Here is a 15,483-nt window from a genome sequence, read left to right as displayed (position 1 = left end):
AGCCATCAATCACTGGCTGGTGGCAGGTACAATATGATTGGCTCTTCCAAGGTCAGTGTCTCCCCAAGATCAGAGCAGATAAGGGCTTCCCAGGTGGCACTGGTGGTACAACTCCAATGAAGGAGGCACAGGCTCCACCTCTGGCTCAGGAAGGTCCCCTGGACAAGGCAATGGCAACCCACTCCAGTAGTCTTGCCTGGAAAAATCCCATGGACAGAGGAGCCTGGCAGGTGGGCTACAGTCCATGGGGGTTGCAAAGAGTGGGACGTGACTGAGCATGCACACGTGCGTGCTACAGAAAAACACGAGGATAGGGTGCTTTGAAAGCGCAAAGAGTACCGTGACAGTCCACCCATTCACCCTACAGTGGGCATGTGCGTACCTACGCTCACACTCCTATTAATTTGATTATAAGACTCTCATCTAACACAATCCACAATCCCACCTATAGTCACATGCACCTACCCTCACCCTCTGGCGAGACCACCCATGGTCGTAGTACATCCAAGCCCAGCATTTCTGGGTTGTGAGCACTCATCTCCCTCTGGACTCAGTGTGGTCCCTTATCATCCTAAGGCCTGTGGGTCAAATGGAAGCAAAGCCTCCTCAAATGGGCAATGGCTGGAGGACAGATCTGGGCTTAAATTTTAAGCGAGATGCTTTCAAGCGGTAGGCACACAGGCAGATTGCATAGTTTCGAATTCTACTTAGAAACAGGTAAGACGGAGGAACATGAGTGGGGACCAGTCGGAAAGCATACACCGCATGCCAAATACAAAGATTTATCCCTGAGACAGAGAGAGAGAGCAGTCATTAGGATCAGGCTCTTCATCTAGAAGATGGGTCAATGAGAAGGGTGTGAGGACTGCATCTTTTTAAATGAGGCATGGCACATAGTAGCCAGCACACAGTAGGTACTCAATGCATATTCTCCCTCTCACACACACACAGCTTTTGATCTGATGACAATGACCTCATTCTGCCAAAATAAACAACGGCTCCCTCACTTTCCCTTTCCCTTCCTCTCCTTCCTCATCTTTTATTTCCTCCTCCTGCCCATCCTTGGACACCCTGTCCTCTAATGAACTACTGAACTAAGGTTACCTGCCAACCACGGCCCATGGAAGTTCTCTCTCCCAGCCCAGAAGTAAATGTCACACACACACACAAACGCCCATCCTTGGACATCCTGTCCTCTAGTGAACTACTGAACTAAGGTTACCTGCCAACCACGGCCCATGGAAGTTCTCTCTCCCAGCCCAGAAGTAAACATCACACACACACACAAACGCCCATCCTTGGACACCCTGTCCTCTAGTGAACTACTGAACTAAGGTTACCTGCCAACCACGGCCCATGGAAGTTCTCTCTCCCAGCCCAGATGTAAACATCACACACACACACACACACACACACACACACACACACCCCTCCCCCGGCCATGTCTCCCTGTGACACAGGAGACTCATCCATTGTTGAACAAGCACAGTGACGAGATGTCGGCTTTTCCAGAGCTGTCACCATCTGACGTCCCTGCTCCCGGGAGGCAATGTTTCTTTTAAAGATGGACCGTTCTTAGTCGACCAAATCACCTCTGTCTTATGGAAGAAATTCAAGGTGATCAGGGTCGAGAATCTCCAGCGAGGCTGACAAATTCTGCACTTCCCAGGGCGGCGCTGAGGGGACACAATTGCTCCTTAACAAGCCTGTATCCTCTGCTACACCCTGTTCTCCACCACAAGTGGGGACGGGGGAGAGGCGAGGAGCCCGCAGTTTGAGCAGCAGCCTAGGCCTGAACAAGATCAGGCGGCACGTAGCATTTTCCTCCGTCATTCTCCAGGAGGGCCGTTTAATTCCAAGGGCTGGCAGGGTCCTCAGGCTCACCTCCAGTGACTCCCAAATGCAAGAGCGCTGGTTTGGGGCCTAATAGACCTAAATTTAAATCTTTATTCTACCATCAGTTAGTTTCAGGTCTGGGACAGCTCACTTCCACTGGGCCTCTGTTCAATCATCTAAGAACAGAGTTTAAGCATGCCAAGAACCACTGCACCTGGGTCATTGCAAAGGTCCCCGGATTCAAAGAGAAACAAGAGGGACTTTCCTGGTGGTCCAGTGGTTAAGACTTCACCTTCCAGTGCAGGGGACGCAGGTTTGATCCCCAGTCGGGGACAGGAGCTCTCAGATCTCACATGCCTCCCAGCGAGAAACCAAAACATAAGTCAGAAACAATACTGTCACATATTCAATAAAGACTTTAAAATGGTCCACAGCAGGGAAAAAAATCTGTGAAAAAAGAAAGAGCAAAGAGAAACAAGGAGTGCAGTAGTTCAGGACATGGGCTCTGCGGCCAGCTTGCTTGGGTCCAAACCCAGGCCCACGGGTATAAGCTGTGTTTCCTTGGGCTGCTCACTTAGCCTCTCGGGGCCTCAGGTTCCTCTTCTACATTGATGGGGAATATTAATAATTCCCTCACAGGCTCATTCTAAGGATCCACTGAGACAGTATGTGTAAAGCACTTAGCAAAGGGCATGTCCAAATTAATAATGATTGTAAGAACACTCGGGAAAAGACTTGATAAACTGTAAAGTACCATCTTCATGTACTATTTATCATGGAGTATAGGAACACACGTACTAATCTAAGAAAACCAAGTGAATGGTGTATCACTGGATGGTTGTTTACCATAATTTAAAATTGTCATTTGGGGGGCTCCCACGGTGGTCCCGCGGTTAAGACTTCACCTTCCAGTGCAGCGGGCGTGAATTCAATCCCTGGTTGAGGAGCTAGGATCCCACATGCCTCACGGACAGAAACCCAAAACAGAAAACAGAAGCGATATTGTAACGAATTCAAGAAAGACTTTAAAAATGATCCACATCAAACAGAATCTTTAAAAAAACAAAATTCCTTCTGAATGAAAGCATTTACCTTGGCTCACAAGGTGGGAAAACTGTGAGGAACTTTAAACAGCGCCGTGAATGGCTGGTTTCTTATCCCACTCACCTTAACTTTGTGCGTATTATATGCAAGACCCTGTGGAGGAAATGTTTATACAGATAAGTCCATTTTAACCTCACTGGGCTAATATTTTCATCCCCGCAGTGAAGGAAACTGGGCCTCAGAGAGATTAAGTGGCCCAAATGCACTGGAATGTTACCAAAGTGAGGTGGTGACTTGGATCTTGAGATGTCCAAGTCCAGTGTTCCTTCCAAGAAAAAAAAAAACCTTAAGTCGTCTTGTTGAAGTGACAGCAGGCTGTCAACGGATCAAGCTCTTCAGAGCTGTCTTAATAAGAGTCTCAAAAAAAAAAAAAAAGAGTCTCGTGTGCTTGGTGCTTAGGGAATGAGGCTGGCTCGGGTTGCTGGGCACCCAGTTGCCATCAGTAGAGCCCAGGGGTGTGACCTTAACCCTGGCTGTGGAAGGTCCCTTCCTCCCCTCTGTTGGCCTCCAGGGGCCCGCAGCCTTCCCCACGGGACTCCACTGCCCCCGTAGCCCAAGCTCTGCCAATGCACATGAGTTTCAGGCTCTCTTGTTTCCACTTTACTGCTCAGAGAAAGGAACTGGTACCAAGAGGTCCACAAAGCCACATAGCCAGAGGCATACTCGTCACTTCTGAAACCCTTTCAGCTTTGTCCCCTTCCCCCACCACCCCAGATCTGACTTTTCTCATCTTCCCAAAGCTAAGTACATCGGCTGCTACCTGGATGACACCCAGAGCCGGGCCCTTCGAGGCGTGTCCTTTTTCGACTACAAAAAGATGACCGTCTTCCGTTGCCAGGACAACTGTGCAGAACGGTAGGGCCCCAGTGTCCCAAGCTCCCTGCATTCAGACCCCTTCCTTCGCAGCTTCCTACCTGTGGTGGTCTTTCTTTTTTCTGTGGGAGGGCGTGATGAAGGATGGACATGTGACTTTAAGAGAAGGGTGATGCAAGGGTGTGGGGGTGGGGGGGCCATGTTTGTGTACATTTTCTTGCCTGAAAAATCCCATAGACAGAGGAGCCTGTCTCATGGACGCTGGAGATCAAGAGTAGGGAGTTGGTCTGTAGGAATCTGTGATTGTGCAGTTGTGTGAGGCTATGCCTAGGTGTGAGTTTACAGTGTACACTCTTCAGGGCGATATGTTTGTGAGGTTAAGGCCAACATCAAATTGCCTTTAAATAATAGTGGCTGTGAGTGCCAGAGTCTCTATGGTCATGTTGGCAAGGGTCCAGAATTGTGGGAAAAGCACAAGTGAGTGTTTATGTGCAGGCAAGTGTGAGTCTGTGGGCATGAGGCTTGTGAGCTGCCTGTGGGAAAGCTGAGGTGGGAGCCTGCAATCAGGGATATTTCGTGGTTCCCCAGCCAAGAGACTATTGGTTCCTGTCCCAGGGCGAAACACTCACCTGTCCAGGCAATGTTTTCCAATCTAAGGAGAAAACGATGTTCTCAATGAGAACAGGCCCTAAGGGGAGGGAGCTGACATTTCGAGAGTAGACAGACCCCAGGGGACGGCTAGTGAGGACCCTGGGGCCAGGCCTGGGAACCAGCCCTGCTGTCTGGGAGGCGCCGAGCAGTGAGCAGACCTGCCCCTCCCCCATGCCCTGGGTCCCGGACCCGTGGCGGTTTGCGGGAGGCCTCTCACATGCTGACTCGAGCCTGATGCCTCTGGAGGTCACAAGCTCCGGAAGAGCTCGGCTGCACGGCTGGAGTGGAAGTGGGCAAGTGATGGCCAAGGGACCCTTCCCTTTCTCCCTGATTAGGAAACACTGTCCGCTTTATAATCAGCTTCCAGAACAGTCCACCATCAAAGTCCTGAACTCAGGACCACCTCCAGCTTAGGAGAGACTCCCAGCTCTCTAGGATATTGATTGATTAATCTGTTTATTGGACTGTGGGGAGACAGAGGTAAATGGCAGGGGCCATGCCCTCAGAGGGGTCTTGTGGGGGCTGAAGAGTTAGTATTTGCCAAGCACATGTTTGAGAACAGCGCCTGGCAGACAGCAAGTGTAAGCTCTTGCTGTTCTGTGGCCCAAGCCTGCTCATGCTTCCGTCCCTGCAACTAGCTGGGGAGCCCCTTGGGGGCAGGGCCTTGGCTGACTCACCTCTGGCTCTATCTGGAAGCACGTGTGGGCTGCCAACAAGCTTGTGCAGAACCAAACTGAACTACGCAAGTTGAACTGACTCATGTTCTGAAGCTCAGTCTTGACTGTCACCTCCTGAGAAGTCTCTCCTGACACCCCAGGCATGTTGGGCGCCTCCTGCATTCCCACCATCTGCGATTTATTCCATCTCACCCTCATCTCACTGTGCAGCCCTTTTCTAGTTACGTGCTTGTCTCTGCTTCTAAGATGTGAGCTCCAGGACGTGCATGTCAGCATCAACTGGGATGTGAAAGTCGCTGTCGTGTCCGACTTTTGCAACTGCATGGACTATATAATCCATGGGATTCTCCAGGCCAGAATACTGGAGGGGGTAGCCTTTCCCTTGTCCAGGGGATCTTCCAAACCCAGGGATCGAACCCCGGTCTCTGGCATTCCAGGCAGGTTCTTCACCAGCTGAGCCACAAGGGAAGCCCAAGAATACTGGAGTGGGTAGCCTATCCCTTCTCCAGAAGATCTTCCCGACCCTTGAATTAAACCGGGGTCTCCTGCATTGCAGACAGATTCTTTACCAACTGAGCTATCAGGGAAGCTCACCTGGAATCTTTCAAAACAAACTGCTGGGCCCCACCCCACTCCCAATTTTCAATTTGTTGGGTTTGAGGTGGAGTCCAAGAATTCGCATTTTTAACAAGTTCCCAGATGATACTGGATGCTGCAGGTCCTGGGACCATGGTTGGAGCCTGCTGCTCTGACTTTCACATCCAGCTGGGGAAGTTTAAAAGCTCCTGCTGCCCAGGAGTGGTCCTTCCACCAGTGGGTCCAGTTATATGTGACGGCCCCAGGGACACCTGAGAACCAAGGCTTCGGAGAGACGGAGAGGTGGAAGAAGGAGGAGGCTGACCCAGCCCCAAGATGCCCAGATAGTTTAAGATGCTCCTGCTGCATCTGCAATTTGTTTTAGGGGCTCCAAAATCACTGCAGATGGTGGCTGCAGCCATGAAATTAAGACGCTTGCTTCTTGGAAGAACAGCTATGACCAACCTAGACAGCATATTAAAAAGCAGAGACATTACTTTGCCAACAAAGGTCCATCTAGTCAAAGCTATGGTTTTACCAGTAGTCATGTATGGATGTGAGAGTTGGACTATGGAAAGCTGAGTGCTGAAGAATTGATGCTTTTGAACTGTGGTATTGGAGAAGGCTCTTGAGAGTCCCTGGGACAGCAAGGAGATCCAACCAGTCCATCCTAAAGGAAATCAGTCCTGAATATTCATTGGAAGAACTGATGTTGAAGCTGAAACTCCAATACTTTGGCCACCTGATGGGAAGAACTGACTCACTGGAAAAGACCCTGATGCTGGGAAAGATTGAGGGCAGGAGGAGAAGGGGATGACAGAGGTTGAGATGGTTGGATGGCATCACTGATTTGATGGACATGAATTTGAGCAAGCTCCAGGAGTTGGTGAAGGACGGGGAAGCCTGGTGTGTTGCAGTCCATGGGATCGCAAAGAGTCAGACACGACTGAGCGACTGAACTGAACTGAACTGCATCTGCAAGGAGATGAAACCAGTCAGTCCTAAAGGAAATCAACCCTGAGTATTCACTGGGAGGACTGATGCTGAAGCTGAAGCTCCAATAGTTTGGCCACCTGATGTGAAGAGCTGACTCAATGGACATGAGTTTGAGCAAACTCCAAGAGACAGTAAAGGACAGGGAAGCCTGGAGTGCTGCCGTCCATGGGGTTGCAAAGAGTCAGACGCAGCTGAGCAACTGAACGACAATTGCATCTGCCCAGGTGACCCTGTGGTTGCATACCACCCTGAGTTGTTGGGATGTTCGGAGACATGAGTCTGGGTGGGTCTGTGTCTCCAGCTAGACCCCAGAAGGCATGAGCTGACACCTCCCGCAAGTCCAGTCTTTCAGGACCAGTAATTTGCAGGCTGCCCCCTGCCCCCAGGAACCTTTCTCAGTTCTGGAGCATGCCTCAGAGAATGCAGTGGGCAAGAGGGCTGAGCAGGGCTCGTCCTACTCCCCTCCCCTCCCCCACTTCATAGCCACCCCTGGAGCCAGAACAAGCAATTCCCTTTCCATCTGTTTACAGACAGATCCTCACCAAGAGTCCTTTTTAGGAAATGATTCCATAGCTGTGAAAAAAGAAAAATGGAAAATGTTGCAGTGCCTGGATTTCTTTTTTATTTTAAGGAAAGTTTTTTTACTTGACTGGATATGTGACCTTAGTTTTCCAGAGAGATGCGAGAGTCCCCTTCCCCCTCTCCTGGGCCCAGATTCTCTCAGGGGACATAGAGGTATCATCCCTGGGTGGTGTTTCCCAGAACAAAGGGGCTAGACTCTGCACCTGTGATTGGCTCCTGACTGAGGAAGGAAAGATCAGAGAGCAGGGAGGACAGAGGGACCACAGGATCGGAAGGGTGTGGTGTGTGTCAAGGGTGCTGAAGGTGTATGTGGGTGGGTGTGAATGTGACGTGCTGTGTCTGTGTGGCGAAGTGTAGAGGGGGTGTGAGGCCTCAGACAGGGAGGGAAGCCAGTGGTCTCCCTGGGGTCTCGTCCCCTCCTGAGTCTCCCTGCCTGCCCCCACCCAGGACCTCCCTGTAATCCTTCTTGGCTTCTTGCCCATTGCACCTGCAAGACTTTCAGACTCCTCAGCCTCCACGACCTTCTCAGGGTCTCCTAATTCTCGATCTTGATGTCCCTTGGAGCATCCCTGTCCCCCAGGTCTCCTTAGGTCTCCCTAACCCCCACAGCCTTCCTTGTTTTCCCCTCTCCCGCTTCCAGGAAAATAGGGAGAGCCACCCACCCCAGTCTCCTCCTTTCCCTGGGGTCTCCCCATCTCCTGAAGCCTCTTGTCTACCCACTGTCCATGTGGATGGGCCTCCTGTCCCCTGAGGCCCCCTCTTTCCTCCCCCGGGGGGTCTCTGTCATGCCACCTTCAGCATCTGTATCCCCGTCTCCCCCGGGACCTCCGAGTCCCCAGAGCCGACTCACCCCCCGGGACCTCCTCCCTGGCCACGACTCCCTGCCCTCCCCCGGGGTCTCCATGAGGGCAGGCACCCCGGCCTGACAGCAGCCTCCCCCAGGGGTTACCTGTACGCTGGGCTGGAGTTCGGCGCCGAGTGCTACTGTGGCCACAAGATCCAGGCGGCGAACATGAGCGAGGCGGAGTGTGACATGGACTGCAAGGGCGAGCGGGGCAGCGTGTGCGGGGGAGCCAACCGCCTGTCTGTCTACCGGCTGCAGCTGGCCCAAGAGTCAGCCCGCAGGTGTACGTGAGTCAGCCCCTCCCCCACCCGCACCCCCACCCCTCCTGAGCCCTCGGGCGCCGCCCCCCCAGCCGCCACCACCCTGCCCCAGCCTCGCCTCCAGCCGAACCCCTCTTCCGCCTCCCCAGACCGAGAGCCTGACCTGGCCTACCCTTCCTGATTGGCTGAGAGCAGGTTGTCCCTAATGATGGTGACGATGATAATGATGGCAGCAAGCACTCTGTCATTTTCCAAGTGCCTTCTTTGCAAGAGCATGCCTGACCCTCGTGATGGCCCTCGAAACAGCAGTTATTCACCCACTTTACAGATAAGGAGACTGAGGCTCGGTGCCACGCAAGCAGCAGAGGATTTAAACCAACTCCAGAGCTTCTCTCTTAATTCTTCTCTTTTGGCCGTGCCATGCAGCACGTGGGATTTTCGTTCCCTGACTGGGGATTGAACCCAGGCTGCCTGTACTGAAGCATGGAGTTAACCACTGGACCACCAGGGACATCCCATAGTTTATGCCTTTAATGATCCATAGAGACAATTTCCAGATGGCGCTAGTGGTAAAGAACTGGCCTGCCAATGCAGGAAATGTAAGAGGCAAGGGTTCGATCCCTGGGTTGGGAAGATGCCCTGGAGGAGGGCATGGCAACCCACTCCAGTGCTCTTGCCTGGAGAATCGCGTGGACCGAGGAGCCTGGCAGGCTACAGTCCATGGGGTCGAGAGGAGTTGGACACAACCAAAGTCACTTAGCACGCATGCATGCAGAGACAGTTTATCCCTCACTTGCCAATGTTTCGATCTTATGAGAAAAACTCTCCAGTTTTCAGACTGAGGGCGGGAAGGGTGTAATTAGGCAAGGACAGGAGCCACCCCCTCCTCTGTGGATAGTGTCTCACTGTTCCTTCTCTGGCTGTTTAGCAGCATTTAATGTTTGTTTCTCAAGCATCTGCTGTACACCAGGCACTGTGCTAAGCCCATTGCAAGCCTGATTTTGTTTCCCTTCCCTACAGACTTTTCAGGCAGTTGCCATGGTTAATCATCTCCATTTTACAGTGAGGAAACTGAGGCTTAATGAATTTAAGTAAGCCTGCCCAAGGTCACACAGCCTCGTGACCTCAGAGCTGACGTTCAGACCTACAAGCAGAGCTAATGGCCTTGACAAAAGACAGATGGCTGAGGTTTGTCCTGGGTCCTCTTCGGATGTGGTCCTGAGGTGCAAACAGGAATCCAGAACTACAAATCGCGAATTTGAACGTGCTGGGGAATCCCAGGGAGATCTTGCTAAAATGCAGACTCTGATTCAGCTTTCCAAGGAGGTCCTAGGTGATGCTAGGCTGCGGGTCCATAGACCACACCTTGAATAATAAGGCCTTAGACCTCGGTGGAGCTGACAAGGTCCGCCCAGAATGTAGGCCTGCCCGCTCAGGTGAACGTGGCAGAACCTTAACACCTGTGTGCGTGCAGCAGAAGGCCTCTTCCATGTGAATGTCACCGCTGATAGAAATTCATCGCTGGTTTCCTTGATAACGTGTCGTTTTCCAAGCCCTGTTTTTGAAGCTCTGTTCATGCTTCGCTCTGCAGCAGGGTCAAGAGTGCTGCCAATTTGCAAAGCGGCTGATTACTAGAAACGGAGGTACCATCATTTCCTTGTCCATTGTTGCCTCAGTTCACCCAGGTCTGAGGGCCCAGCTGGCAGAGGACACAGTGGGTGTGTGAAATCCAGGCTGGATAATGTCCGTGCCGCGAATTTCTGGTTTGGCCATTAGGGTAGTGAGGTCTTGGTTTGATGGCAGAGTCATCATCCCCGATACTGATTTCTTTAATTTTATTTGCTTATTTTTGGCTGTGCTGGGTCTTCCTTGCCACACGCAGGCTTCCTTCAGTTGCAAGGAGTGGCGGCTGATCTTTGTTGCAATGCATGGATCTCTCCTTGCCGTGGCCGCTCTTGTTTGGGAGCACGGACTCTAGGCCACCCGGGCTCAGTAGCTGAGGCTCGTAGGCTCCAGAACGAGGGCTCAGGAGTTGTAACACATGGGCTTAGTTGCTCTGCGGCATGTGGAATCTTCCCATAGGCCAAGGCTCAAACCCTTGTCCCCTACATTGGCAGGCGGATTCCTTACCGCTGGACTGCCAGGGAAGTCCTCTACTGATTCTCTTTATGCCAGTATTTACATTATTCAGATGGCAACTTTGACCATAAGAAGAGATGACCTTAAAGTTATGTGTATTTAGAGGGAAAGCTGCAGCCACTAGAACATTCTGGTGAATGATGCTAAGCTAGATAACAAGAATATTTCATCAGCCGCTCTCAGCCAGACCTCCTTTTGCTTACTGTTCAGAGTGGCTGGGTGATATGAACATCCTCCTGTCTCTCTTGCCTCTGTCTCTCTGCCTCTGTTTCTGCCTCTCGCTCTCCTCCCCTGCCACACACACACACACACACACACACACACACACACACACTCAGATACACACACTATTAAGATCACCAGGTATAATAACAATCTCATGCTTGTGTTCCTCGTCTCTCCGTCGTGTCCGGCTCTTTGCAACCCCATAGACTGTAACCTGCCAGGCTCCTCTGTCCATGAAATTCTCCAGGCAAGAATACTGGAGTGGGTTGCCATTTCCTCCTCCAGGGGATCTTCCCAACCCAGGGATCGAACCCGGGTCTCCTGCATTGGCAGGCAGATTCTCTAACCACTGAGCCACTTAAGAAGCCCAAGCAATAGCAGTCTCATGGACCATCAAAGGTGTTTTTTTTTTTTCCAATTACCTGAAATGTAAAAGCCTCAACACACATAAACTATGAGATTCTCTTACAGTTCTGGGTGTGTTTTGCCCCGGTAGCAGTGAGGGGGTGGGCTGATTGGGTGGTTGCTGGTAAGAGACCCCTGAGGCTGCTGGGAATGCTGCTGTGCCCCTCAGCTCACCCACCTCTGCAGTGATACTGTGTTCCATCTGAGAAAGGAACGTTCCATCCATACATTCAAGATGGGGAACCCATTCATTTCTACCGAGAGAGGAGTCCCTGAGTCTAAGCCCACCCCAGTTGTTCTGAATTGTCACTGAATAAGGCTGGCAGCTTGGGCACCTCCAGCAGGAGACTACAGAATGGAATCTAAGCCTTGCTAACCTCAAGGCTACTGTGGCTGAGATGAGAATGCAAGTGGCTTGGATAAGGAGACAGATGGTTGGTCAAGTTGGAACTCCTCATGGGCTCCCAGTTGGCAACATGGTATTGGGAGAGAGCCTGAGGACTGTTCATTGAACCAAAACATTTGATGAGCTCCCCTGTGGCTTAGGCTTGGAGAGGAGAATGGGTAATAAAAAATAAAGCATAGTCCCTGCTCTCAAGGAGGTCACCGTCTAGTGGACAGGCAGACCCAAGACCAGTCGGGTCTGCTCAAGTGGGCAAGGGGGTGGTGACGTATATATGGGAGCCAAGAAAGCAACATTTGCACCGAATCTCATTCTAAGATTTCCAGGTAAAAGGAAGAGTCACATATCCAGCTGAGAGCAAAACTCCAGGATCAGCAAAGGTTATGTTTTGAATGACCTATTAGAAGCACCTTCCTTGCTGATGTTCCATTTTGCAGCTTTAGAAACTGAGGCCTAAAAAGCACAAGTGGCCAGATTGAACAGCCCTGGGGGCAGCTCCACAGAAGAAGGCTGACTGGTTAGGGCCTTGAAAGACACGCAGGATTTTGCCTGGTGTGAAAGAGGAGGATATTCAGACTCGAGACACATTGCCAGAGGGTGGGGGAGGAATCAGGGCAGAAGGAGCAGACTATGCAAATGCCAAGAGTTACTTTTAGTGGACAGTGGGCAGGCCTGATGTTCTCAAGGCCACAGTGCTTGTCAGGGACTGAACTTAGGCTGGGACCCAGTTCTCCGACTCCTGGTTTGGGCGCTAATGCCATATAGTGCTGCAAACACCCTGGCTTCATGCTGGATTCCGGACCCCATGCCTCTCTTTGGAAGTGCTCCTTGGTCTGACCTACCTCCTTCCTTCCCTGGTCCCTGGTCTCTCCTTCTGCCCTGTCTCCTGTCTCTACACGACACAGAATATCCAGTGTCTTTGCTATGGCTCAGTGGCATGCTTGATTTCCCACTCCTGAGATCTGATTTATACACAAATAAGTTAGAAAGGGAGGCCTTCCACCACCATGGACACTGGCATGTATTACTTTAGGCAGGGTAATGAGCAAATGCTCCAGGAGACAGGGGTGGTGGAAACCAGATTCCATTTGTAGAGTCATTAGTTTGTATTAACACTGTGTCCTAATTGTGTTTCCCAGGGCAGTGGCACAGAACTCTTAATGATTGTGAAGATCCAAAGGAGGCTTACTGTCTCTTGAGCACCCCTCTGGTGGGGTGTTGGCCTTGCATGGGGTGTCGGCCTTGTATGGGGAGCCAGCCTCGTGGGGGGAGCTGGCCTCCGTGTCTCTGAGGTGATGGAATGCTCCTACAGTAGTGAAAGCATTAAAAGGTTGGCAGAGCAAATGTCTGCAGGAACCCTGCTATTCTTCCTTGACACAGACTCTCAGGCACAGGGGCTCTTTGCCCTTGTTACAAAAGGACCGAGAAATGGACTTCCTTCTTGGTTGGATTACATTTTTCACAGCGGTTTGCTAAATGTGTCAGCAAGTGCGGCTTCTCCTCCCAGGGGCAGAGACCTGCTGGTGATTTGAGAATATTATGGCTTTATAGGGCATTGCAAGAAATTCCATTTGCCTGAAAGATTCTTGCAAGATTTGCTTTGCAAGGTTCACTAGAATTACATGGTATATATATATATATATATATATATATATATATGTGGTGCCCATGGGTGGCTGTCCGTGGTGCTGACCACCCTTCAGTGCTGCCTAAAACCCTCACGGGCTTTATGGGGGCTCAGTGGGTAAAGAATCCACCTGCCAATGCAGGTTTGATCCCTGGAGAAGGAAGATCCCCTGGAGAAGGAAATGGCAACCCCCTCGAGCATACTTGCCTGAGGAATCTCATGAACAGAGATGGGCTACAGTCCATGGGGTCACAAAAGATTCAGACACGATTTACTGACTAAACAACAACAAAACCCCCATGACTGCAGACCAGCCTCTCCCAGGACTCGGCCTTTTTCCCTCTGTTTTTTTTTTTTTTTTCTCTTTGATGAAAGTATTATGAAGCTTACATTGTGTGTGCATGCTAAGTTGCTTCAATCAGGTCCGACTCTTTGCAACTCCATGGACTGTAGCCTGCCAGGCCCCTCTGTCCATGGAATTCTCCAGGCAAGAATACTGGAATGGGTTGCCATGCTCTCCTCCAGGGAATCTTCCCGACCCAGGGATCGAACCCCCATCTCCTGCGGCTCCTGCATTGCAGGCAGATTCTTTACCGCTGAGCCACGAGGAAAGCTCTATGAAGCTTATGTTATCACTGAAAAGATAGACCTTGACTACGGTTTACAGTTCGCATAGTGTAATTTGTATACTGTTCTTGTTGTGTACTGTTCTTAGTTCTAGCGATTTTTTGTCTCTTGAAGGAGACAATGCTTGTCCTTTATGCTCACTATACTCTTTTTAACCACCTCACCATCTAGCCTCAGATGACCATGGAAAGTCACACTGGATGGAGGGAGGGGCCATGTCTAGCTCCTTCTTTGCCAGGCCTGGAGGTCTTTCCTTTCCCTTGATATATGCCTGCAATCCCTGAATTTTATAATTCAGATAGGTCTTCATGAGTTCTGCTGTGTACGGTCGAGGTATGATAGCCAGAAAATTGTTCTCCTTCTGTATCGTGGTGGGGGGGAAGCAATTTGCACTTCTCCCTAAACCAAACTCCAGGGAGGCTATGGGAGCAATGGATATAGGGTTTTTTGCATTTCTCTATTTGGCTGTGCCAGGTCTTAGCTGCAGCATAAGGGATCTAGTTCCCCATCCAGGGATTGAACCCGGGCCCCCTGCATTGGGAGCATGGAGTCTTAGCCCCTGGACCACCAGGGAAGACTCTGGATGTAGGTTTCAAGATCAGGCACACATTGTTTCTATCCCAGCTCTTTCACTGATTTGCTGTTTTGACTTTGACCATGCCACTCTTTCCCTCTGAACCCCAAGAGCCTCATCTGTAATATGGGGACAGTTCCAACCCCGAAAGATTGCTATGATGGCCATGTGAGATAAAATCGAGAAAGCACAGTGCCTGTTTGGAGTAATGGTCATGAATCTTCCTTCCTAAAATGAAAACTCCTCAATTCACTCCAAGCAGCACCCAGCTCAAGTTATTTGAATTTCCAACAGCTCACAGGAGCCTTTGGTGATGCCTAAAAATAGCTGGTTTTGAATTCTCCTCGGACAGTTAGGCTCTTTGTGTAATTCAATCTCCCTCTGATTATAGGTAGCCATTAACAGCTCCCAGCTCACTGCCTTTCCTCCTCACCGGCATCTTTAATGCAGTAGAGCTTGGCCTAATTACCCTAGGGGGTGGTGGCCTCTTTCAAACCAAGGAGAACTCTTCCTTGCCTGCCTTTAAGCTGATGCCTGGTGGCATTTCCCTCACTTTTGTGAAGCCCCAGAACAAAGAGGTGATGGGCTTCAGAGAGACTTGCGCTGCCCCCCATCAAGAGAGCTGATGAACAGTTGCTCTGCTCGCCTCTTGCTAGTAAAAAAACCCCAAGCTGCCGAGGTCATGCACCATCCCAGCTGGCCTGGCAATGAAGAGCTGACATTATCAGAATGTGGGGCACGGGCTTTTGTGATCCTTGGACCCCTCCTGTGGAGCCTGAGAGGGTTTCTGGGAAATTCAGGTGGCTGGCACAGGGTCTCCGGAGCCCAACCAGGTTGGAATTTGATAGGCCTCCTGCAGAATGGCAGAGAGGTGGGAACCTAGGATGTGACGTCAAGTAAGACTGGAGCCAGATCCCAACTCTGTGCCCCACTAGCTGTGTGAGCTGTAATACCAATCAAATCTTGTTATGTCTCAGGATCTCCAGCTGCAAAACAGGATAATAACATCATCTACTGCTTAGGTTGTTCTGAGGATTAACTGAGGGAACATGTGTAACATCGGGGCTTCCCTGGTGGCTGAGAGGGTAAGGAATCTGCCTGCAATGCAGGAGACCTCAGTTCGATCCCTGCATCAGGAAGATTT

General features: G+C 50.9%; 1 protein-coding gene across 3 annotated transcripts in view; it reads left to right on the top strand.

Moving 5' to 3' along the window:
• Positions 1-15,483, top strand: part of WSCD2 (WSC domain containing 2) — a 119,786-nt gene that overhangs the window by 73,559 nt on the left and 30,744 nt on the right. For all 3 annotated transcript variants that reach the window (XM_069558009.1, XM_069558008.1, XM_069558010.1), the window contains 2 exons: positions 3,681-3,795; positions 8,178-8,362. In XM_069558009.1, the coding sequence (XP_069414110.1) occupies positions 3,681-3,795; positions 8,178-8,362 (300 nt within the window). The remainder of the gene's footprint in view (positions 1-3,680; positions 3,796-8,177; positions 8,363-15,483) is intronic.

Source organism: Ovis canadensis, chromosome 17 (genome assembly GCF_042477335.2).
Source record: "Ovis canadensis isolate MfBH-ARS-UI-01 breed Bighorn chromosome 17, ARS-UI_OviCan_v2, whole genome shotgun sequence".
Lineage (NCBI taxonomy): Eukaryota > Metazoa > Chordata > Mammalia > Artiodactyla > Bovidae > Ovis > Ovis canadensis.
This window is presented reverse-complemented; position numbering and strand designations above follow the sequence as displayed.